The sequence below is a fragment of the Cucurbita pepo genome, chromosome LG08 (assembly GCF_002806865.2).
Source record: "Cucurbita pepo subsp. pepo cultivar mu-cu-16 chromosome LG08, ASM280686v2, whole genome shotgun sequence".
In the NCBI taxonomy this organism is placed as follows: domain Eukaryota; kingdom Viridiplantae; phylum Streptophyta; class Magnoliopsida; order Cucurbitales; family Cucurbitaceae; genus Cucurbita; species Cucurbita pepo.
The window spans coordinates 9,284,157-9,303,721 of NC_036645.1; the positions used below are offsets into that span (position 1 = coordinate 9,284,157).

At 37.1% G+C, this 19,565-nt stretch overlaps 5 protein-coding genes across 5 annotated transcripts; 3 read left to right on the forward strand and 2 right to left on the reverse strand.

Annotated features, from left to right (window-relative positions):
• The first annotated feature begins 1,223 nt into the window (after nucleotides 1-1,223).
• On the forward strand, nucleotides 1,224-1,913 carry LOC111800191. The gene has a single exon (XM_023683780.1). It carries the CDS (start codon nucleotides 1,224-1,226, stop codon nucleotides 1,911-1,913), a length of 690 nt encoding a protein of 229 aa, XP_023539548.1.
• Nucleotides 1,914-3,051: 1,138 nt separating this feature from the next.
• On the reverse strand, nucleotides 3,052-7,328 carry LOC111799865 (probable serine/threonine-protein kinase CST). The gene is made up of 6 exons (XM_023683354.1): nucleotides 6,861-7,328; nucleotides 6,428-6,771; nucleotides 5,256-5,391; nucleotides 5,034-5,176; nucleotides 4,061-4,184; nucleotides 3,052-3,760 (listed from the first exon to the last, which is right to left on the reverse strand). Exons 1-6 carry the CDS (start codon nucleotides 6,931-6,933, stop codon nucleotides 3,333-3,335), a joined length of 1,248 nt encoding a protein of 415 aa, XP_023539122.1. The 5' UTR covers nucleotides 6,934-7,328; the 3' UTR covers nucleotides 3,052-3,332.
• Nucleotides 7,329-9,221: 1,893 nt separating this feature from the next.
• Nucleotides 9,222-11,886, reverse strand: LOC111800404. Its single transcript, XM_023684084.1, has 7 exons — nucleotides 11,736-11,886; nucleotides 11,263-11,342; nucleotides 11,060-11,130; nucleotides 10,466-10,536; nucleotides 10,301-10,382; nucleotides 10,144-10,193; nucleotides 9,222-9,691 (listed from the first exon to the last, which is right to left on the reverse strand). Exons 1-7 carry the CDS (start codon nucleotides 11,844-11,846, stop codon nucleotides 9,623-9,625), a joined length of 534 nt encoding a protein of 177 aa, XP_023539852.1. The 5' UTR covers nucleotides 11,847-11,886; the 3' UTR covers nucleotides 9,222-9,622.
• A 510-nt stretch (nucleotides 11,887-12,396) lies between these two features.
• On the forward strand, nucleotides 12,397-13,439 carry LOC111800194 (HMG1/2-like protein). Its single transcript, XM_023683787.1, has 6 exons — nucleotides 12,397-12,572; nucleotides 12,665-12,719; nucleotides 12,902-13,000; nucleotides 13,128-13,185; nucleotides 13,279-13,368; nucleotides 13,425-13,439. Exons 2-6 carry the CDS (start codon nucleotides 12,673-12,675, stop codon nucleotides 13,437-13,439), a joined length of 309 nt encoding a protein of 102 aa, XP_023539555.1. The 5' UTR covers nucleotides 12,397-12,572; nucleotides 12,665-12,672.
• Nucleotides 13,440-16,384: 2,945 nt separating this feature from the next.
• On the forward strand, nucleotides 16,385-18,041 carry LOC111800405 (HMG1/2-like protein). The gene is made up of 8 exons (XM_023684085.1): nucleotides 16,385-16,557; nucleotides 16,650-16,704; nucleotides 16,887-16,985; nucleotides 17,113-17,170; nucleotides 17,264-17,308; nucleotides 17,404-17,484; nucleotides 17,569-17,661; nucleotides 17,742-18,041. The coding sequence occupies exons 2-8, from the start codon at nucleotides 16,658-16,660 to the stop codon at nucleotides 17,757-17,759; spliced, it is 441 nt and encodes a 146-aa protein (XP_023539853.1). The 5' UTR covers nucleotides 16,385-16,557; nucleotides 16,650-16,657; the 3' UTR covers nucleotides 17,760-18,041.
• The last annotated feature ends 1,524 nt before the right edge of the window (nucleotides 18,042-19,565 follow it).

The following is a 19,565-nucleotide window of genomic DNA, read 5'->3' on the forward strand; positions in this document are numbered from 1 at the left end:
AAATCAACGAATTATAAAGTAATATTTTGTTATTTATTCAAGTTTAGATTTAGGTGGATGAAATTTAATTTTGAGGTTAAAATTAGTTTAGTGACAAAAATAAAATAAAATAATACCGAAAATGGAGTATATAGCTAATATTTGACAAATTATGCTTATGCACGTAGCCTTTTATAGTAACCTAATTAACTCCGAAATACAATTTACTTTATTACCATTTAAAACAAAATTTAAATTAAAAACGATAACGTTTTAGTAAATTAAAAATTTTTAAAAAAATGAAAAATACAATTAGAAACATTTAGAGCCTATTATTTTATGTAGGCGGTGGAAATTACAGTGAACTAGTTCATCGCTAGCAGATATTATTCGTTTTAATCTGTTACGTAACGTTGTCAGTCTCACGATTTTTAAAATGCGTCTACTATAGAGAGGGTTAGCTCTATTTTGATCAGTGTCACGCACCGTCCAATAACTAACCCTGATACCATTTGTAACAGCTCAAGCCCACTGTTAGTAGATATTGTCCGCTTTGTCTGATACGTAACAGACCAAACTAGACAATATCGGTGAGCGGTGGACTTGAGTTGTTACATTAATAGTCAGTTGTTGAAATTAGTCGTATAATAATAAATTAAAATTATGTAAACTAATGAGAGATTAGAAACATTTTATATAACTTAATAATCGAACAAAAATGATTGGAAATCGTCAGTGCATCTCGAGCCAACGTGATTTGCGATCAAGTCTACAAACAAGACTATCAATTTCACTGCAATCAAATTGTGCACCAATCTTACTCTCGCTATAATTTAGTTTGACAAGCTCGATTAGTTCAGTTCGATTTGTTTCGTATTGACCGGTTAGGTTCATTCGTTGATTTTTGGTGAACTAAAGAGGAAAGAAATATGTTGTTTATCGAAATAAGACGTTTTTCCGTTGGTTTAAGAACTTGTCACCATTAATACAACATCGATTATTCACGGTATAAGTTCGATTCTACTTCAAATCAACTCGAACATCGTAGATCATAACTCAACTGGTTAAAACATTAATACCGAAACTCGAAAGATATGGCATTTTTTTGAAGCAAAGGTTGTAAAATTTCACTATAAATACATGCATAGCCCTAAGAAGAAAGTCACCACAAAGCAATAGTTCTCTCTAGCATATTGCTTCTCTTTTGCTATTCTCAATCCTTTCATTTCCTTCATAATCTTGCCATGGAGAAGAACGCCAATACCAATGTCCCACCGGAGACCTCTTCCGACCAACGCCACGGCGGAGAAAGGTCTCCGACGGGGCCGACTTCTCCTCAACCAACTCACAACCGCGACAATAACCCTAACCCCACAACGGAACACTCATCCTACTCCGACAGGCTACCAGTACCTCCCGCCGCCGAGACTAGTCGGCGGGATGGCCTGTTCGATGTCGGAACGTCGTACGAGAACATCGTAGGAAGTTCCGAGGGCGAGCCAGGGAAAAAGAGAGGACGAGGTGGGGGAGAAGAGGAGGAGGAGCAGCAGCCGCCGCCGCAGCAGGTGAAAGCTGCAAAGAAGAAAGGGGAGCTGACGGAGGTTCCAAAAGGGGAGCCTAGATGTGCGACTTGCAACAAAGTGTTCAAATCGTGGAAAGCACTTTTTGGGCACTTGAGGTCTCACCCGGAACGGACCTACCGTGGGGCTCTTCCGCCACCAACCGCCGCAGAGCTCGACATTCGCCGCTGTCAGCAACAGCTCGCTTCCACTTTGCTGACTGTGGCTCAGGAAGTGGCGGCGTCGCGAAGAGGGCTGGATATTGATCTCAACCAACCCTCCACTGCTGACGACGGTGACTCGCCGGAGAAGACCGGCGGCGTGGGGTTCGATCTGAACGCCGATCCGCCGCCGGGAAGTGATGACGAGGACTGAGAACCCTGGCGGCGGGTGTATAATAATAATAATAATAATAATAATAACCAAAACTAACATCAACAAATTTTTGTGTAATTATACGAATAAATCCATCAATTTTTTTGTGCCAACGTTTCAAAGCTTCTTCATTTCCGCGCCCATTGTATTTTTCATTACAAACAACGCCAAACAGCCCTTTCATCCATGCACGCCGCCACACCTCTCCGGCATCGCCGCCACACCTCACCGGCAACGCCGCCTGCATTTCCAAATCAATATTACAGATCTATGAATCAAAATATAAATATTAATTTTAATTTCAACATAAATTAATTTAATTCTACACTTCAATTTGATTAAACACCCTCCACTCCACATAATATTCAACTAAGAAAACCACTTGATTTCATTTGTATTTTTGTTGAAAAAGAGAGGAAAAATCTTTTCCAAGAAAAAGGAAAACTCACATGAACTTCTGGGCTGGGCTCGAGTAATCAATAATAGGTTTCTTCGTCTTCTGACCCGAATGCTTCGTTAAAATGAAGACGAGGGTCACTCTCGACTCGTAATTCTTCAATGGATATGTTTTGTGAGTGACGAGTATTAACACCGGCACTTCTCGTCTTATATAATGGCGATTCGGGTTTTTTATAAGGCAACCTAATTAATATTAATCGATGTTTGGAAGGTTCGTCTTTTCATAAAATCTACCGCGTAAATTTGACGTTTCTATAAATTAAAAAACGCAAAAACGCGTATTGATTTTTAACAACTATATTTGTTGAATTATTCGACATTATTAGTTGGAATTTTAATTTAATAATAATTAAAAAAATGTCTGTCCAAAATATAATATTTTTATTTTAATTTTAATGATAGTAAACAATTTCTCTCGCAGGTTTAAATATATATAATAGGTTAAATATTAATTTGAATACTTCAATTTAAATATAAATCGAACGAAGAACATTGTCATTACGACATATTTAGTTCATGTTGATTTTCATTTCGTCTGTTACATTTTAATTCATAGTAAGTAAACGAGGTCTAAAGTAATCGGAGATCGGGGATTAAACAATGGTTTCCAAATTTTTCGTTAGGTCCTTCAACTTTAAATATTTCTCTATCTAATCCTTGTATTCGGGGGGAATTGCAATAAACACCCAAAACATTAGAGACTCATAATACATACAATCAAATATATTCCTACCTCGTCTCCTGCCATCCCTTTCGAAGGTAACCGATGTGCAAAGACGAACAAAAAAATGTTTAGTTTCTCTATCACGATCAGAAATACTTACAATTTTACACGACGTGTTAACAAACTTGGCTCGACTTGGCACCTTTGCCTTTCCTTAACTGTTGGGCGTCCCAAGCCAAAATATCATATCTCGTCCCGGACAGTTGCAAGGAAAACGATAACCAAAATCCTTTGAATCATACGTCTCGCCTCGTGACCTCGTTTATCAATGCCTTTTTGCCGATGGAACTTTTTGCGTGTCTTTGATGAAGTTGTTTAGACTGTGAGTTGCTAATCTTAGACCCTTTCGGTTTGTCTTTCAGTTTTTCGATCTGTTCCAACGTCTCGAGAACTTCTTGCATGGAGGGGCGTTTTCTGGGATCTGTTTCCAGGCATTTGAGAGTAAGATCTCCCAAGAGCACGGCTGCTTTCAATGGATATTGACCTTCTATTCTTCTATCCATTAAACTTTTGATCTTTTTTCTCTTCATCAAGAGTGGCTTAGCCCAGTCGACTAGATTGCGCTGTTCGCTGCACCTAGTCGCATCGTGTGCTCGCAAGCCCACCATAATTTCTAGCAGCACCACGCCGAACCCATAAACGTCGCTCTTCACGTACAAATGACCTGTGTAAGATCAGTAATGGCAAAAATTGTTGGTAGTAGTTTAGCAATGAAGATGACTATGTTGACCCTAAGAACATTTCCTATGTCATTGTTTTTTGCAAATCACTCGTTTCTCTCTCCAATCAAACAGAACAAAGTACTCTTGTGTTCAAACTCCTCAAATGTCATTCTACTTGCATTAAAGTGACGATCGAGATTAAATTTAAGGTGTTAAAAGTATTGATATAAGACTAAGCTTACATAACTCATCCACCTAAGCTTGGTTAAGATATTCGACTCGATAATGACAGATATTATCACCTGTATTCATGTATTCGGGAGCGACATAACCGTATGTGCCCATAATTCTTGTAGTTACATGTGATGCTTCACCTGCAGGCCCCAATCTTGCCAAGCCGAAGTCTGAGATTTTCGCATTGTAACTCTGCAGGTGAAGATATGAAAGGGAAATTTAGATGGAATGGTAAAAGAAAGATGAAATGAGACACGAAAACAGGACGGACCGAGAAGTTTAACCGTGTTATCTTTATCCATGAGTATATAAAGATATGTAATGATGAACATATCTCAGTACTTTCCAAAAGATTTATGATAATGGGCAGGAAATATGTAACATTTGTTACCCAAGCCAACCACTAACCGATATTGTCCATTTTTGCCCATTACATATCACTGTCAGTCTTATGATCTATAAAACACGTCTACTATGGAAAGGTTTCCACAACAAGTGCCAACGAGAACGTTGGGCCCCAAAAGGGGGTTGGAGTGTTAGATCCTACATTGGTTGGAGAGGGGAACAAAAAACCTCTCTATAGTTGAGGCGTTTTAAAAACCTTGAGGAGGAAGTCCGAAAGGAAAAACCCAAAAAGGACAAGCGGTGGGCTTGGGGTGTTACACGTGAGATCTCACAATCCACCCCCCCCTAGGGGCCAGCGTTATCGCTGACACACCACTTGGTGTCTAGCTCTTATACCATTTATAATAGCCTAAACCCACCGCTAACAGATATTGTCCGCTTTGGCCCATTACGTATCGCCGTCAGCCTCACGGTTTTAAAACACGTCTAGTATGGAGAGGTTTCCACACCTTTATAAGAAGTGTTTCATTCCACTCTCCAACCGATGTGGGCTCTCACAATTGGATAATGCAAAATGACCAGTTAATTCCAGACTCAGCTTGTTATGAACCATTTTTACTGAATGGAACAGAGAAGCAGAGACATTCTATAAATATTGCAATTAGCTAAAAGAAGACTGCAAAGAATGGGACAAACCATATCTAGAAGTATATTTGATGCTTTAAAATCTCTGTATATAACTTCTCTTTCAGAGGCATGCAAGAAAGCCAAACCCTTAGCTGCTCCAATTGCGATCTTGATCCTTATTTCCCAAGAAAGAGGATCAATGGAAGAACGCCCTGATCATCACAGAAACCAAAGATTAGCACAGATAAGTATGAATGATCATCTCTTAACCTTCATTTAAGGATATCATACTTCCAAAGAGATGGTTTTCCAAGCTTCCCCTGGGCAAGAATTCATATACAAGAAGCAAGTCTTTCTCCTCCCAGCAAAATCCCAATAATTTCACAAGATTTGGATGATTCAGTCGTCCTAAAAAGTTCACTTCTGCCTGCATTATATCATACGAGCAGTAAGACGATATTAGACCTTGCAAAGTGAACTCTCATTGAAAAGATACATTTGCAGAACGATATAAATCCGACAGCAGAAACACGTAACCATACATGTCGGGAGAGTACAAATTTCTAATTTAAACAGTGTGTCAACAAGGTAAGCAAAAAGCTCACCGCCAGTAAATATTGTCCTTTTTGGGATTTCCCTTTCGGGCTTTCACTTAAGGTTTTTAAAACAAAGATTTCCACACCCTTATAAAGAATGTTTGTTCTCCTCCCCAACCGAGGTGGGATCTCACAATCCACCTCCTTTCAGAGCCTAGCGTCCTTGCTGACATTTGTTCTTTTCTCCAATCGATGTGGGACCCCAATCCACCCCTTTTTGGGGTCCAGCGTCCTTGCTGGCACACTGCCTCGTGTCCACCCCCTTCGGGGCTCAGCCTCCTCGCTTGCACATCGCCCGATGTTTGACTCTTATATCATTTGTAAGAGCCCAAGCTCACCTCTAGCAGATATTGTCTTTTTTGGGCTTTCCCTCTTGTGTTTCCCCTCAAGGTTTTTAAAATGCGTCTGCTAGGGAGAGGTTTCCCACACTCTTACACATAATGCTTCGTTCTCCTCCCCAACAACCGACGTGGGATCTCACAATTAGAAAGTTCAAGTAATAAATGACTCAAGAACGACATAACAGAGGCTACATTTTTTGACAAACATAACTTAACCTTGAGCGCCAGGTACTTCATAAAGGCATCTAATCGTTCATGATTATTTCCAGACATAAAAAATGTCAAACAAGCAATGAATATGGCATGAAGAACAGAGAACATCAATCATTCTTTGCAGTAATTAGGCTAATACTAGATTTGCAAATGGTTCATAGTTCTGTTGAAAACAGGGAGTACTAATAATGGCAATCTACATGATCAATAGCTAGCAGCTGCATATAAAGCAAGAAGGATCGAAACAATATTCAAAACAGTAATGGATGAATCTTCTCTAAAAGGAAATCCATGAATGATCTTAATTTTTTACCTGCCACTCCTGAAAACCTTGGACACTTTCTGGATTTAATTTCTTAATGGCGACCATCATTCCAGAATTGCTCTTACAAGGAGCCAGTGTTTTCTCATCTAGACAGCCCTTATACACCTTCCCAAACCCTCCCCGACCGAGCAAGGATTCAGGTCTGAAGTTTTTGGTAGCGAGTTTCAGCTCACTGAAACTGAACTCCTTCAAGTTTGGATAGTCAAGGATCTGCCCATTCAGAGAGGTCTCGCTCACATCCACGCTCGCCGCCTCCGAAAACTGACTCACGCCGGCGGTGCTACTGGTACTACCTGAAAACCCTACGTTTCTGCTGTAATTGCTCGATGTCCCTAAGAAATGGCACAACAGGATACAATCAAATCAAAGGCAGAAACACGAAGAACAGAAAATGAAGCAGAAAATCGTTAGAAAATGGCACCTGGAGTAGAAGATAGCGTCCGGCTACGAATGGAACTAGAATGACAAGGTGAAGAAGTTAAACAGTTTCCCATAATCAACAGATTTAGCCGTTCAACAAGTATCGTATAGCAAATCGAAGAAGAAGAAGAAGAGAGTGAACTCAAGAACAAAATCAGAGAAAAATCCGCGAAAAGGTAGCGGGAAAGAGAAAGAAAAGGCGCTAAATGTCGTCGCTTATCATTAGATTGCGCACTCTTGAATTTATGGAGCTTGAAATTTCACGTCAATGGAATCAAAAACAGGAAATTCCACTTCCTTGATCGCGGGCAATGGGTGTGAAATAGAAAATTCGTTTCGATCTTGTAATCTGTTATTTCGGCTCACTCAAATTATGGGGTCCAAATCTTCTCTCCCGAATCTCGTTTGAATGGGAGTGTTACCGATCAATTCATAAGTAATTTTTTCAGTTCAAATCTGGTTTCAATCTTTCAAAGTGAAAACAATTATTGAGAAATATCCACAAATTTCACCAATGAAAATTTGTGGACACAAGTTCATAAAATAATAAATTAAAATGAAATTTATGAACACAAAGCAAACATCAGATAGCTGTCTGTGTACCTTGACTGACTATCCTAATTTTTAAATTTTTATGCAACTTCGCCAAACTTTCCTTTTTAAAATTTTAATTATATCTTTAAATTTAAAAACAAAATACACTCTCAATATTTCATTAATACCCAAACTTTTAAAATAATTTCAAAAATACCATTAAATATTTTTAAATATATATATTTTTTTAGATAAAATATAAAGTTTACGAGTATTTTATTAATTTAATAATTTTCTTTTTTACAAAATTTAGAATTTATGTGCACGCTTGATTTTATGTTGGTACTTATGTCGACAATGTTTGTTATGATGTCAAATATTCAGTATTATCATAATAAACGTGCTATATTGTTATTTGGTTAACATTTTTAATGATTATCTGTGTGCTCAAGTAAACTATCTATAATGAGACGGTGATTTGGAGATAAATTACAATGAGTATCTAACATGGTACAATACGATAGAATTAGGCACGGGTAAATTTAAATTGAGTTGTTTCGAACGTGTGGGTCTTTCTATTATTCATATATGTGATTATATCGTACAAAAAGTTTATAATTTAGAAAAATAAAATTGGAGAGTTTTGAATTTTGTTTCATTTATGATTATGCAAAAATTTCAAACTTGATGAGTTTCACGAGAACTTCGTACAAATTATAAAGAAGCTAGCTCATAATCTTGAACTTTTTTTTCCTCTTATTAGATAATGACATTTATGTTCGGTTCTGAAATATAAACGTTTTAGCAAACGAGAATTTATAAAAACATTCTTGAGATCAACCATTTTTTTTTGTATGTGAATTTGACAAGAAACCAAATAATAAAACTAAAAAAGGAATATAAGTAGGAATTTCTAATTTTATATTTTATTTTATTTATTGAAAAATAAAAACAAATAAAAGCATGAACATCCCCTAAATTAAAGGACATTAAGAGGAGAAAAATGTTGATTTTTCTTTCTTGTTCATTTACTTAATAGAAATTTCGAAGTTTTCCATTTCCTCTGAATTTCCCATTTGACTTTGAAGACTTATTTTCCATTCGCTTCTTAAATAAATTTCTTATATTTTTTCTCTGCTACTTAACTCATATTTCAATCATTATTTATTTATTTTTCTTTGTATTAATTCACAAAAAAAAAAAAAAAAAAAAAAAAAAAANTATAAGTTTATCTCTCGGGTCCGCTGGGCTCCTAACTGATGGATCGTGAGATCCACACGGTTGGAGAGAAGAAAGAAATAGTTTTTTATAAGAGTGTGAAAACTTATCAAGATGTTGGGCTCCTAACTTATGGATCGTGAGATCCACACAGTTGGAGAGAAGAATGAAATAGTTTTTTTATAAGAATGTGAAAACTTCTCCCGATAGCCACGTTTTAAAATTGAAGTTCACGATGATATATAATAAGATAAAATGAAGAATATTTGCTAGCAATATTCCCTTATACTTTGATTTAAGGAAATTTCTATAGATATATTTATGCATTCCCTTTTTTACATTTTCCAACAACATTTTCAAAAGTGGTTAGCGATTGAGATTTTCAAAAGTTGTTTAAAATTGGTAAGTGTGCTAATAAATGGAAATTTCATAATTACTTTATTTTCATATAACTAAAAACCATTGTCCTCCTATGGCAGTTTACAACATTGACATTACCAACTTTGGTAAAGGAAGTTTGAACTTTTAGTATACCAAGAAAATGTATCATCACATTATAAACTAGTCTAAGAAATATTTCCCGAGAAACAAAACCAGTTACAAAAAATACTCACAAGAAACGGAAAACAAAATCGTTATCAAACGGGATCTTGCATGTTCAATATTTTCATCCCGAAAAGATACAAATGCAAACAAATCACCCCGTACTCTGTGCATATGCAACCAAGCTATATATCGAATATCATAATTCTATGAAGTAACAAAAAAACATATAAACGGTACCCAAGAGCAAGAGTCCACCAAAAAAAGAATGAATGGAATATATGGGAGAGAAAAAAGGGGGAAAAAACGACAATGATGAAGCTCATTTGAACATAAAATGAAAAAGTGGTGGGGGCTGTATTAACTTCTCCAGCCTCCCTGCACTGAAATTTAGGAAAACACCGCGCTTGCCAAATAATTTACAGAGCATGTGATCATCAACATCACATTTTACCTTCAATCACATTTTTAATTGGCGACTCGACATACAAATTTGCTAACCCTTGTCGATAGTATCAACCAAGGTATGATTCCAACCTGCAGTTCATCATTAGAGAAGAGCTAAGAATCATCATATTCTCATATTCACATATTCTCATTACGTGCAGACGTGATCGTGGCTAGCCAGTAGAACCTAGATATATAGAAAGATAAAAGATGATGGAATTACAATATAACTCCCCAAGTATTTGAGGTAGTTGGAACGTCCTCCTTCGAGCATACTAACTTAAGCATAAATCCTACTAAACAACTGCCCACCTTTAACCATTCTCGCTCACTCGATTGTAACAAACCCACAAAACAACTCCTCTAGCTAAGTGCTACTGTGTACTTTGATACCCTAATCACATTACTAATTCTCAAGGGATTAACATCTTGTTCCAAAGTGGGGGGGGGGNGTATCAGGTATGTTATTCTCAAGGGATAAAAGAAACGCATAATGATCTAAGAGTTATTTGCAGGTAATTGAGAAGTGATTATTGTTCTACCTTCACGTAATCATTTACCGTACCTCCAGCCCTCCAAGATAAAAATCTTCCTGCAGAAGGGAGAGTATCAAGAAGTAATAGTTAAAATTTAAAATGAAATGACATTTCTCTAAAATAATTGTTCTTCAGAAATCCTGCTGGCGGTGAGAGTGATTACCAAATGGCTGTACAAGGTGATGGGGCACAGTGGCAACAGAAGCCCTCCAAAACCAGCAAACCAGAACAATATATATCAAAACCTACACGACCACAAGATATTTACTTAAGAAAACATCCAACATATGAACACACTTCTTAGAAAATTCAGTAATAATATAATAACCTTTGATATCAGCAGTACTCGACTATATAAACCATATGACGACTTGATCTCCTTGCTACGAGATTCTTGATCTGTGGAAGCAATGTCATTCAAATAGAATCTAAGGTGTAATCTGAAGCATCTTATTAAGTAATACTCAAGGGATGGGAAGCAATTAATGGGAGAAAACGACCGAAATAAAATGAACATAAGTCAAGGCTACGGTATATTGATAAGTATGGCTATTTTACTGTTCTTTTATAACAATTTGTCTTCAAGATGCATTTTGAGTGATATTGGATTTTAGACAAAAGAAAAATACAAGTTCACGAAACATTACTCTCGCTAGTTGGAAAACTTGAAACAAATTATTGAAAACAGATAACCTTGGTAAATCCCATATATTATCAGTGCTTCACAAGTAACTGTAAAATGGTATCTAATAAGGGCCAAAAAAGGGAATTAATGTAACCAAAGAAATAGATACATAAACACACAACGAGACATAAACATGAAAACAAAAAAAAAAAAAAAAAAAAAAAAAAAAAAAAAAACAACAGAAGAAGTAAATTGAAGGAAGATATGAGATTTTGGGGATCAATTAATTAGTCTCACAATTTGCCAGTTCCTTCTCCTTAGCGGCAGCCGATCTCCGAAGTTTTGCAGCTTGTGCAAATGTAGATGGTCTACACGAACGAAAAAGCAAGTGAACATGATCCCCAAGATAGTCATAAGAATTATAACCAATCGTACAGGATAAGTGATTTGAACCGAATTATGCACTTTTAACCTTGAACCGAGGTAGAGAAATTACGTACTGAGATAAGGTGCTTGCCTCCCTCAGAAGTTGCTTTATTGATTTGCGCAACTCCATTTCCACCTGATTGTTGGAACCTCGCTGAACATTACATGCATGATTGAAACACGATTGTGTCAAAACAAGCACGTTGACAAGATTGGACGGACAACAACTATAACAATGCAAATTCTTAGATATTAAGAATGAAAACATCAATAGATCTCCAGATTGAATCCATCACGTCGTTAAACTAATCATCAAATCGCCACGTCTCCAATCCAATGTTGTGAACTTAATGAAGCTCAGTTGGCTATATTGCATTCTGAAGTTTGTCAACGAAAAACTGAAACGCACTACAGTCCGAAATTTGAGGTACAACTCAAAATTAAACTATTAATGACAAGTTTAAGGTTGAAACGTAAGAAGAAGAACAGATTACACAAACATGAAAAAGATTCGGACGGAAAAAAGAAAATCAAGGAAAAGACGAACCTTCTTTAGGTGATCCAGCCATCCGGCGAGAAACTGAAAAGCAATGACGATCAAAAAAATGGACGGAGCCACAATCGAGTTTCGATGCTCTACGATTTCTTCCGCTTCCATTTCCGAAGGATCTCTTTGGCGCCACCGTAAATTAACGAATCCAAAAATCTTGCGACGACGAAGGTTATTCAGAAAGAAGTTGGGCCAGGCATTGGGCTCCGTAATAAAGAAATGGGCTTCAAATCCAAGGCCCAGCCCAAGTTGTTGAGATACAAAACGCAGCGTTTTAATGGAAGAAATAAAATATCTTAACAAGAACTGAAGTTACAAAAATACCCTCAACTAGTGAGATCAATGATGACCTCAAGACGCGTTAATCGTTTTATCACGTTTATTCTGATAAGTTGTAAACTAGGGGAGGGACGATATGGAACGAGGGAGGGGCAAATCGGTCATTTCATAGCAAAACAACGGGCTTTAACTCACGTGCCGGATCTGCTTAGATGGAACAATTCACAGCGAAGAAATTGCAAACAACACACAGAGGAAACACAAAAGAGCGGAAAGCTAAAGGGAAGAGGCAAAGAGGAGCCAATGAGAAACGAGGACGCGGATCGATGACGTGGCAAAAGATTTTTGAAATCCCGCCTAAACCCAGACTTCAATTGATCTCGCGATTTCTCTCTTTTCTCTCTCTAGCGAAACCGACTCCCCCCCTTCATATCCCTCTCGCTCTTGCTCTTCAAAGCCTTTCCACATAACAGTGAAGCCAAATCCCTAACGCCAAACACGAACCAAGCAAACCTACATCTCCTTATCTTCCTCCCAAACCCTAGAGTTTTACAGGTAAACTCCTAATTTCTCCGCCGCTTGCAAGCTTCTTCTTCGTCCGTCTCTCCTCCGGTTTTTTAACCTATTTTTCGCTTGTTTTTCTGCAGGATTCGTCATGAAGGGCGGTAAATCCAAGGCGGCTCCTAAAAAGGCCGATTCTAAGTGAGTTCATTGTTAACTTTAGCCTTTTTTTTTATTTTTTTTTTATTTTTATTTTTATAATCTGTTTTTTGTTTTGCTTGTGTGTTTTGGAGCAGGCGGTTTGCTTTTATGTTTCCGTAATTTTAATCTTTGGTTCTGCTTTCGGTTGATTTATATGTGTTTTGTTAATAAAATTTTGTTAGGTTGAAGACCAAAAGTGCTGGAGCTAGTAAGAAATCGGCGAAGGCTGCGAAGGATCCTAACAAGCCGAAGAGGCCTGCTAGTGCTTTTTTCGTTTTCATGTATTTCTCTCTCTCTAGTTTACTGATTTTGTATATATATTTTGAGATCCGTGTTTTTAACGTCTAGTAGAGGTCACTTTTTTGCCGAATTTTTACTAGTTCGATTTTGTTGTTCATAAAAATAAAGGGAGGAGTTTAGGAAGCAGTACAAAAAGGAGCATCCTAACAACAAATCTGTGGCCGCTGTAAGTGATTTTAGATCTGCGTCCTTTTTTATTTCATTTCTTTTAGGGAATTCATAGATTTTGAAACGCGTTCTCGTTTGGGCAAATGAACAGGTTGGGAAGGCTGGCGGTGATAAATGGAGGTCATTGTCAGACGCCGTAAGTTATTGGAAATCGATATTGTTACTCCNGTGGTGGTATCAGGTATGTTATTCTCAAGGGATAAAAGAAACGCATAATGATCTAAGAGTTATTTGCAGGTAATTGAGAAGTGATTATTGTTCTACCTTCACGTAATCATTTACCGTACCTCCAGCCCTCCAAGATAAAAATCTTCCTGCAGAAGGGAGAGTATCAAGAAGTAATAGTTAAAATTTAAAATGAAATGACATTTCTCTAAAATAATTGTTCTTCAGAAATCCTGCTGGCGGTGAGAGTGATTACCAAATGGCTGTACAAGGTGATGGGGCACAGTGGCAACAGAAGCCCTCCAAAACCAGCAAACCAGAACAATATATATCAAAACCTACACGACCACAAGATATTTACTTAAGAAAACATCCAACATATGAACACACTTCTTAGAAAATTCAGTAATAATATAATAACCTTTGATATCAGCAGTACTCGACTATATAAACCATATGACGACTTGATCTCCTTGCTACGAGATTCTTGATCTGTGGAAGCAATGTCATTCAAATAGAATCTAAGGTGTAATCTGAAGCATCTTATTAAGTAATACTCAAGGGATGGGAAGCAATTAATGGGAGAAAACGACCGAAATAAAATGAACATAAGTCAAGGCTACGGTATATTGATAAGTATGGCTATTTTACTGTTCTTTTATAACAATTTGTCTTCAAGATGCATTTTGAGTGATATTGGATTTTAGACAAAAGAAAAATACAAGTTCACGAAACATTACTCTCGCTAGTTGGAAAACTTGAAACAAATTATTGAAAACAGATAACCTTGGTAAATCCCATATATTATCAGTGCTTCACAAGTAACTGTAAAATGGTATCTAATAAGGGCCAAAAAAGGGAATTAATGTAACCAAAGAAATAGATACATAAACACACAACGAGACATAAACATGAAAACATGGCAGTCAAAAACTACAACTACATACAATATTTCAGGAACAATTTTGGGCGATGTTAGATTCGAGGGATTAAAAGCATGTCATAACATACTGACATGAGTTAATCTACGTCAAACTCAAAGCCTGTATTAGTTGGATGTCAACACTTCAATCACGAAGTGCTTTTAATACTTAAAAATAGACCACATCAAATTCTCCAATTCGCTTGGGCTGATGCCTACATTCAACATGATTCCCAGAATAAGACCAATTTTACCAATGAGAAGTTTGCTTTCAACTTGCTATGACATACATAAAATTTCTTCGGTTCCCGCCCATGCAGAAGAATACTACAGATCAGAGGTCATTCAAGGGACTCCACCCAATACAAAGGACCATAATCCATAATATGAAATCGTGACTGGCAGCATGAGCACCGTCTTGGATGAATTTGCATCCATAGATACCCAGTTCAATTGGAAGCAGTGGTAATCACCTTTACCAGCATACACAGCCGCGTTATTATTAGTTTAGAGCCTATAAACCATGGTTTCTTAAATTTGAGAACCATTCTTTTCAATGGTCAATAGCTAAATGGTTGCTTAAGCTTCAAATCCTGAGAATACTATATCACATAGCAGTCAATACTTCAAGCAATATCTTCAATAACTGCTTATCGATGATTCATATAGCAAACCTTACCATACTACAATAGCAAAATTGTTTACCTACCGGTTATGGATAAGAAGTTTTATAAAGCATTTCATAATATTCTTTTAACAACGCACCAGTAAAAAAAAAAAAAAAAAAAAAAAAAAAAAAAAAAAAAAAAAAAAAAATGCAGCTTGTGCAAATGTAGATGGTCTACACGAACGAAAAAGCAAGTGAACATGATCCCCAAGATAGTCATAAGAATTATAACCAATCGTACAGGATAAGTGATTTGAACCGAATTATGCACTTTTAACCTTGAACCGAGGTAGAGAAATTACGTACTGAGATAAGGTGCTTGCCTCCCTCAGAAGTTGCTTTATTGATTTGCGCAACTCCATTTCCACCTGATTGTTGGAACCTCGCTGAACATTACATGCATGATTGAAACACGATTGTGTCAAAACAAGCACGTTGACAAGATTGGACGGACAACAACTATAACAATGCAAATTCTTAGATATTAAGAATGAAAACATCAATAGATCTCCAGATTGAATCCATCACGTCGTTAAACTAATCATCAAATCGCCACGTCTCCAATCCAATGTTGTGAACTTAATGAAGCTCAGTTGGCTATATTGCATTCTGAAGTTTGTCAACGAAAAACTGAAACGCACTACAGTCCGAAATTTGAGGTACAACTCAAAATTAAACTATTAATGACAAGTTTAAGGTTGAAACGTAAGAAGAAGAACAGATTACACAAACATGAAAAAGATTCGGACGGAAAAAAGAAAATCAAGGAAAAGACGAACCTTCTTTAGGTGATCCAGCCATCCGGCGAGAAACTGAAAAGCAATGACGATCAAAAAAATGGACGGAGCCACAATCGAGTTTCGATGCTCTACGATTTCTTCCGCTTCCATTTCCGAAGGATCTCTTTGGCGCCACCGTAAATTAACGAATCCAAAAATCTTGCGACGACGAAGGTTATTCAGAAAGAAGTTGGGCCAGGCATTGGGCTCCGTAATAAAGAAATGGGCTTCAAATCCAAGGCCCAGCCCAAGTTGTTGAGATACAAAACGCAGCGTTTTAATGGAAGAAATAAAATATCTTAACAAGAACTGAAGTTACAAAAATACCCTCAACTAGTGAGATCAATGATGACCTCAAGACGCGTTAATCGTTTTATCACGTTTATTCTGATAAGTTGTAAACTAGGGGAGGGACGATATGGAACGAGGGAGGGGCAAATCGGTCATTTCATAGCAAAACAACGGGCTTTAACTCACGTGCCGGATCTGCTTAGATGGAACAATTCACAGCGAAGAAATTGCAAACAACACACAGAGGAAACACAAAAGAGCGGAAAGCTAAAGGGAAGAGGCAAAGAGGAGCCAATGAGAAACGAGGACGCGGATCGATGACGTGGCAAAAGATTTTTGAAATCCCGCCTAAACCCAGACTTCAATTGATCTCGCGATTTCTCTCTTTTCTCTCTCTAGCGAAACCGACTCCCCCCCTTCATATCCCTCTCGCTCTTGCTCTTCAAAGCCTTTCCACATAACAGTGAAGCCAAATCCCTAACGCCAAACACGAACCAAGCAAACCTACATCTCCTTATCTTCCTCCCAAACCCTAGAGTTTTACAGGTAAACTCCTAATTTCTCCGCCGCTTGCAAGCTTCTTCTTCGTCCGTCTCTCCTCCGGTTTTTTAACCTATTTTTCGCTTGTTTTTCTGCAGGATTCGTCATGAAGGGCGGTAAATCCAAGGCGGCTCCTAAAAAGGCCGATTCTAAGTGAGTTCATTGTTAACTTTAGCCTTTTTTTTTATTTTTTTTTTATTTTTATTTTTATAATCTGTTTTTTGTTTTGCTTGTGTGTTTTGGAGCAGGCGGTTTGCTTTTATGTTTCCGTAATTTTAATCTTTGGTTCTGCTTTCGGTTGATTTATATGTGTTTTGTTAATAAAATTTTGTTAGGTTGAAGACCAAAAGTGCTGGAGCTAGTAAGAAATCGGCGAAGGCTGCGAAGGATCCTAACAAGCCGAAGAGGCCTGCTAGTGCTTTTTTCGTTTTCATGTATTTCTCTCTCTCTAGTTTACTGATTTTGTATATATATTTTGAGATCCGTGTTTTTAACGTCTAGTAGAGGTCACTTTTTTGCCGAATTTTTACTAGTTCGATTTTGTTGTTCATAAAAATAAAGGGAGGAGTTTAGGAAGCAGTACAAAAAGGAGCATCCTAACAACAAATCTGTGGCCGCTGTAAGTGATTTTAGATCTGCGTCCTTTTTTATTTCATTTCTTTTAGGGAATTCATAGATTTTGAAACGCGTTCTCGTTTGGGCAAATGAACAGGTTGGGAAGGCTGGCGGTGATAAATGGAGGTCATTGTCAGACGCCGTAAGTTATTGGAAATCGATATTGTTACTCCCTTTGTTCTGTGATAATTGCATCAAATTACATGTTCCTGATGCGTTCCCGTTTGATTTTTTCAGGAGAAAGCGCCTTACGTAAGCAAGGCGGAGAAGAAAAAGACTGAGTACAACAAGACGATGCAGGCCTATAACAAGAAACTTGTAAACTCTCTTACCCCAACTTTTTGTCCAGAGTACTTGCTTTCTCTTGTTTATCTTAATCATCCGCTACAATTAATCCTTTAGGCGGAGGGTAGCAATGGAGCTGAAGAAGAGGAATCAGACAAATCCAAATCAGAAGTCAATGACAACGAAGAAGATGACGATGAGAGTGGAGAGGTTTGTAAACAAGCGATGTTTGAAGTATGCAATTCCAATAGTCGTACATGTCTCATAATCCTTTGTTTTGACATCTGCAGGAGGATGATGATGAGTAACTGTGTAACTGTATGGGATGAGGAATGTGGTTGAAGGATAAGCGATTTAACTTCTCATAGCTTGGAGCATAAAGACTCTGCAATTTAGATTTTTCTTATGTCTCGGATAAATAGCTACTTTATTTTTCTCTTTTTTTGGGTAGTTAGCATAGATGGGAGAAAAAAAAATCAAAACAAAGAATGCTCTGTTCAATGTTAGATTCCTTAAGTTGACATGGTTCTGTATTTGAAAGGAAAATCTGTTAGTAATTCACAACCATTCAGTTTTAGTTCATTAGTCCACTGATCTTGTTTTTTTTTTTCTTTTCTGGTTCTGCCATTTCTTATTTTGAAGATTCCATCTTCCCGTTGACCCATCTTGTGATTCACCATGAAAGTGCGTGAGTTCATGTCTTGAGCTTATATGCTTTGTTGGGTCGGTTGTCTTTTTGATTTGAAAGTTTGTTAGATTCTCCCTTGGTATTTGAGGATGAAATGATGGTGTTTGTTGACTTCACCCTTAGTTTTTAACGTTGAAAGCTTACTTTTGACCATTCGTTTCCTCTTTTGGTTTCTCACCTGAGTTTGAAAATGGCTCAAATTGTGAGGTCTTCGTTATAGTTTGTTTGTGGTTTCTGGAGAGAAGTCAATTAGTGGATGTGTTCTGAGTCGTTGATTTGTGAACAAATTTTGAGGTTCGAATTCTTTGTTATGGTAAACAAATTTGTGTTCGTTGTGTTCTTTGTTATGATGAATAGGTTTGGTTAAATTGGTTAAGATGAGAGATGGAATTAGGTTGGAGAATGGGTGTAGTGATGTGTTGTTGTTAGTCAATTTAAGTTTTGATTACTTGAAGACAGACTACGAACTTATTATAGGTATAGAGCCACCAAACGTGATGCTCTTCTGTTGCTATGCATTCAAGAGTCGGATTCTTTGCACAAATCACCATTAATAGGCAGTTGGTGGGTGATTTAATGAATAACAATGTGTAAGATGAATGTTAAAGCTATCCCACCAAGTTAGTTCAGAATTGATTTGTTGCATTACGTTTGTTGAATTTGTACATTCCTAGATATTATATGTTTGTCAATATACGTTCTTTTAACACGTGTATTTGCAAGTTTTGGTCATTTATGATAAAATATTCAAAAGATAATAGAGTATGCGTGATCATTAGGTCTAACTAATCTTGGATAGATATAAGCTTAACAACTTCACCATTTATTAAACTTCAAATGAAATTTTATGTATTTTATTTTCGATTGATAAAAAAAAAAATCTTTAGGATTTTGTCCTTTAATTATTGTTATTTGTGTTTTAGGTATCTAATTGTGCTTGTGATCCCATGTCGAGAGGGGAATAAAACGAGTGTGAAAACATGTCCCTATTTAACGAATTATACTTAATGAGCTAAAATGGACAATATCTGCTAAGTGTAGGGTAAATATCTAGTAGGGATGGATTGGTGTGCTTCCTCTACGCCTAGGACACTAGAATATTGGCCAGTGATTGTGAGACACCAATTCTTGACTGGAGGGGACACCAAAGGCCTCTGCCCTTCCATCCCTTCGATAGATAGAGAGGGAGGGATGTGAACCATTTTTTGGTTTTTTCATGTTGTCGCAGAGTTGAACCATTGGTTGTTTGACGAATTATACCTAATGAGCTAAAATGGACAATAGTTTGACGAATTATACCTAATGAGCTAAAATGAACAATAGTTTAACGAATTATACTAAAATGGACAATATCTGTTAGGGATGAGGTGAGTATCAGTTATGGACAATATCAGGGTGGGGTAACGGGTCAAAATGGAAAAATTAT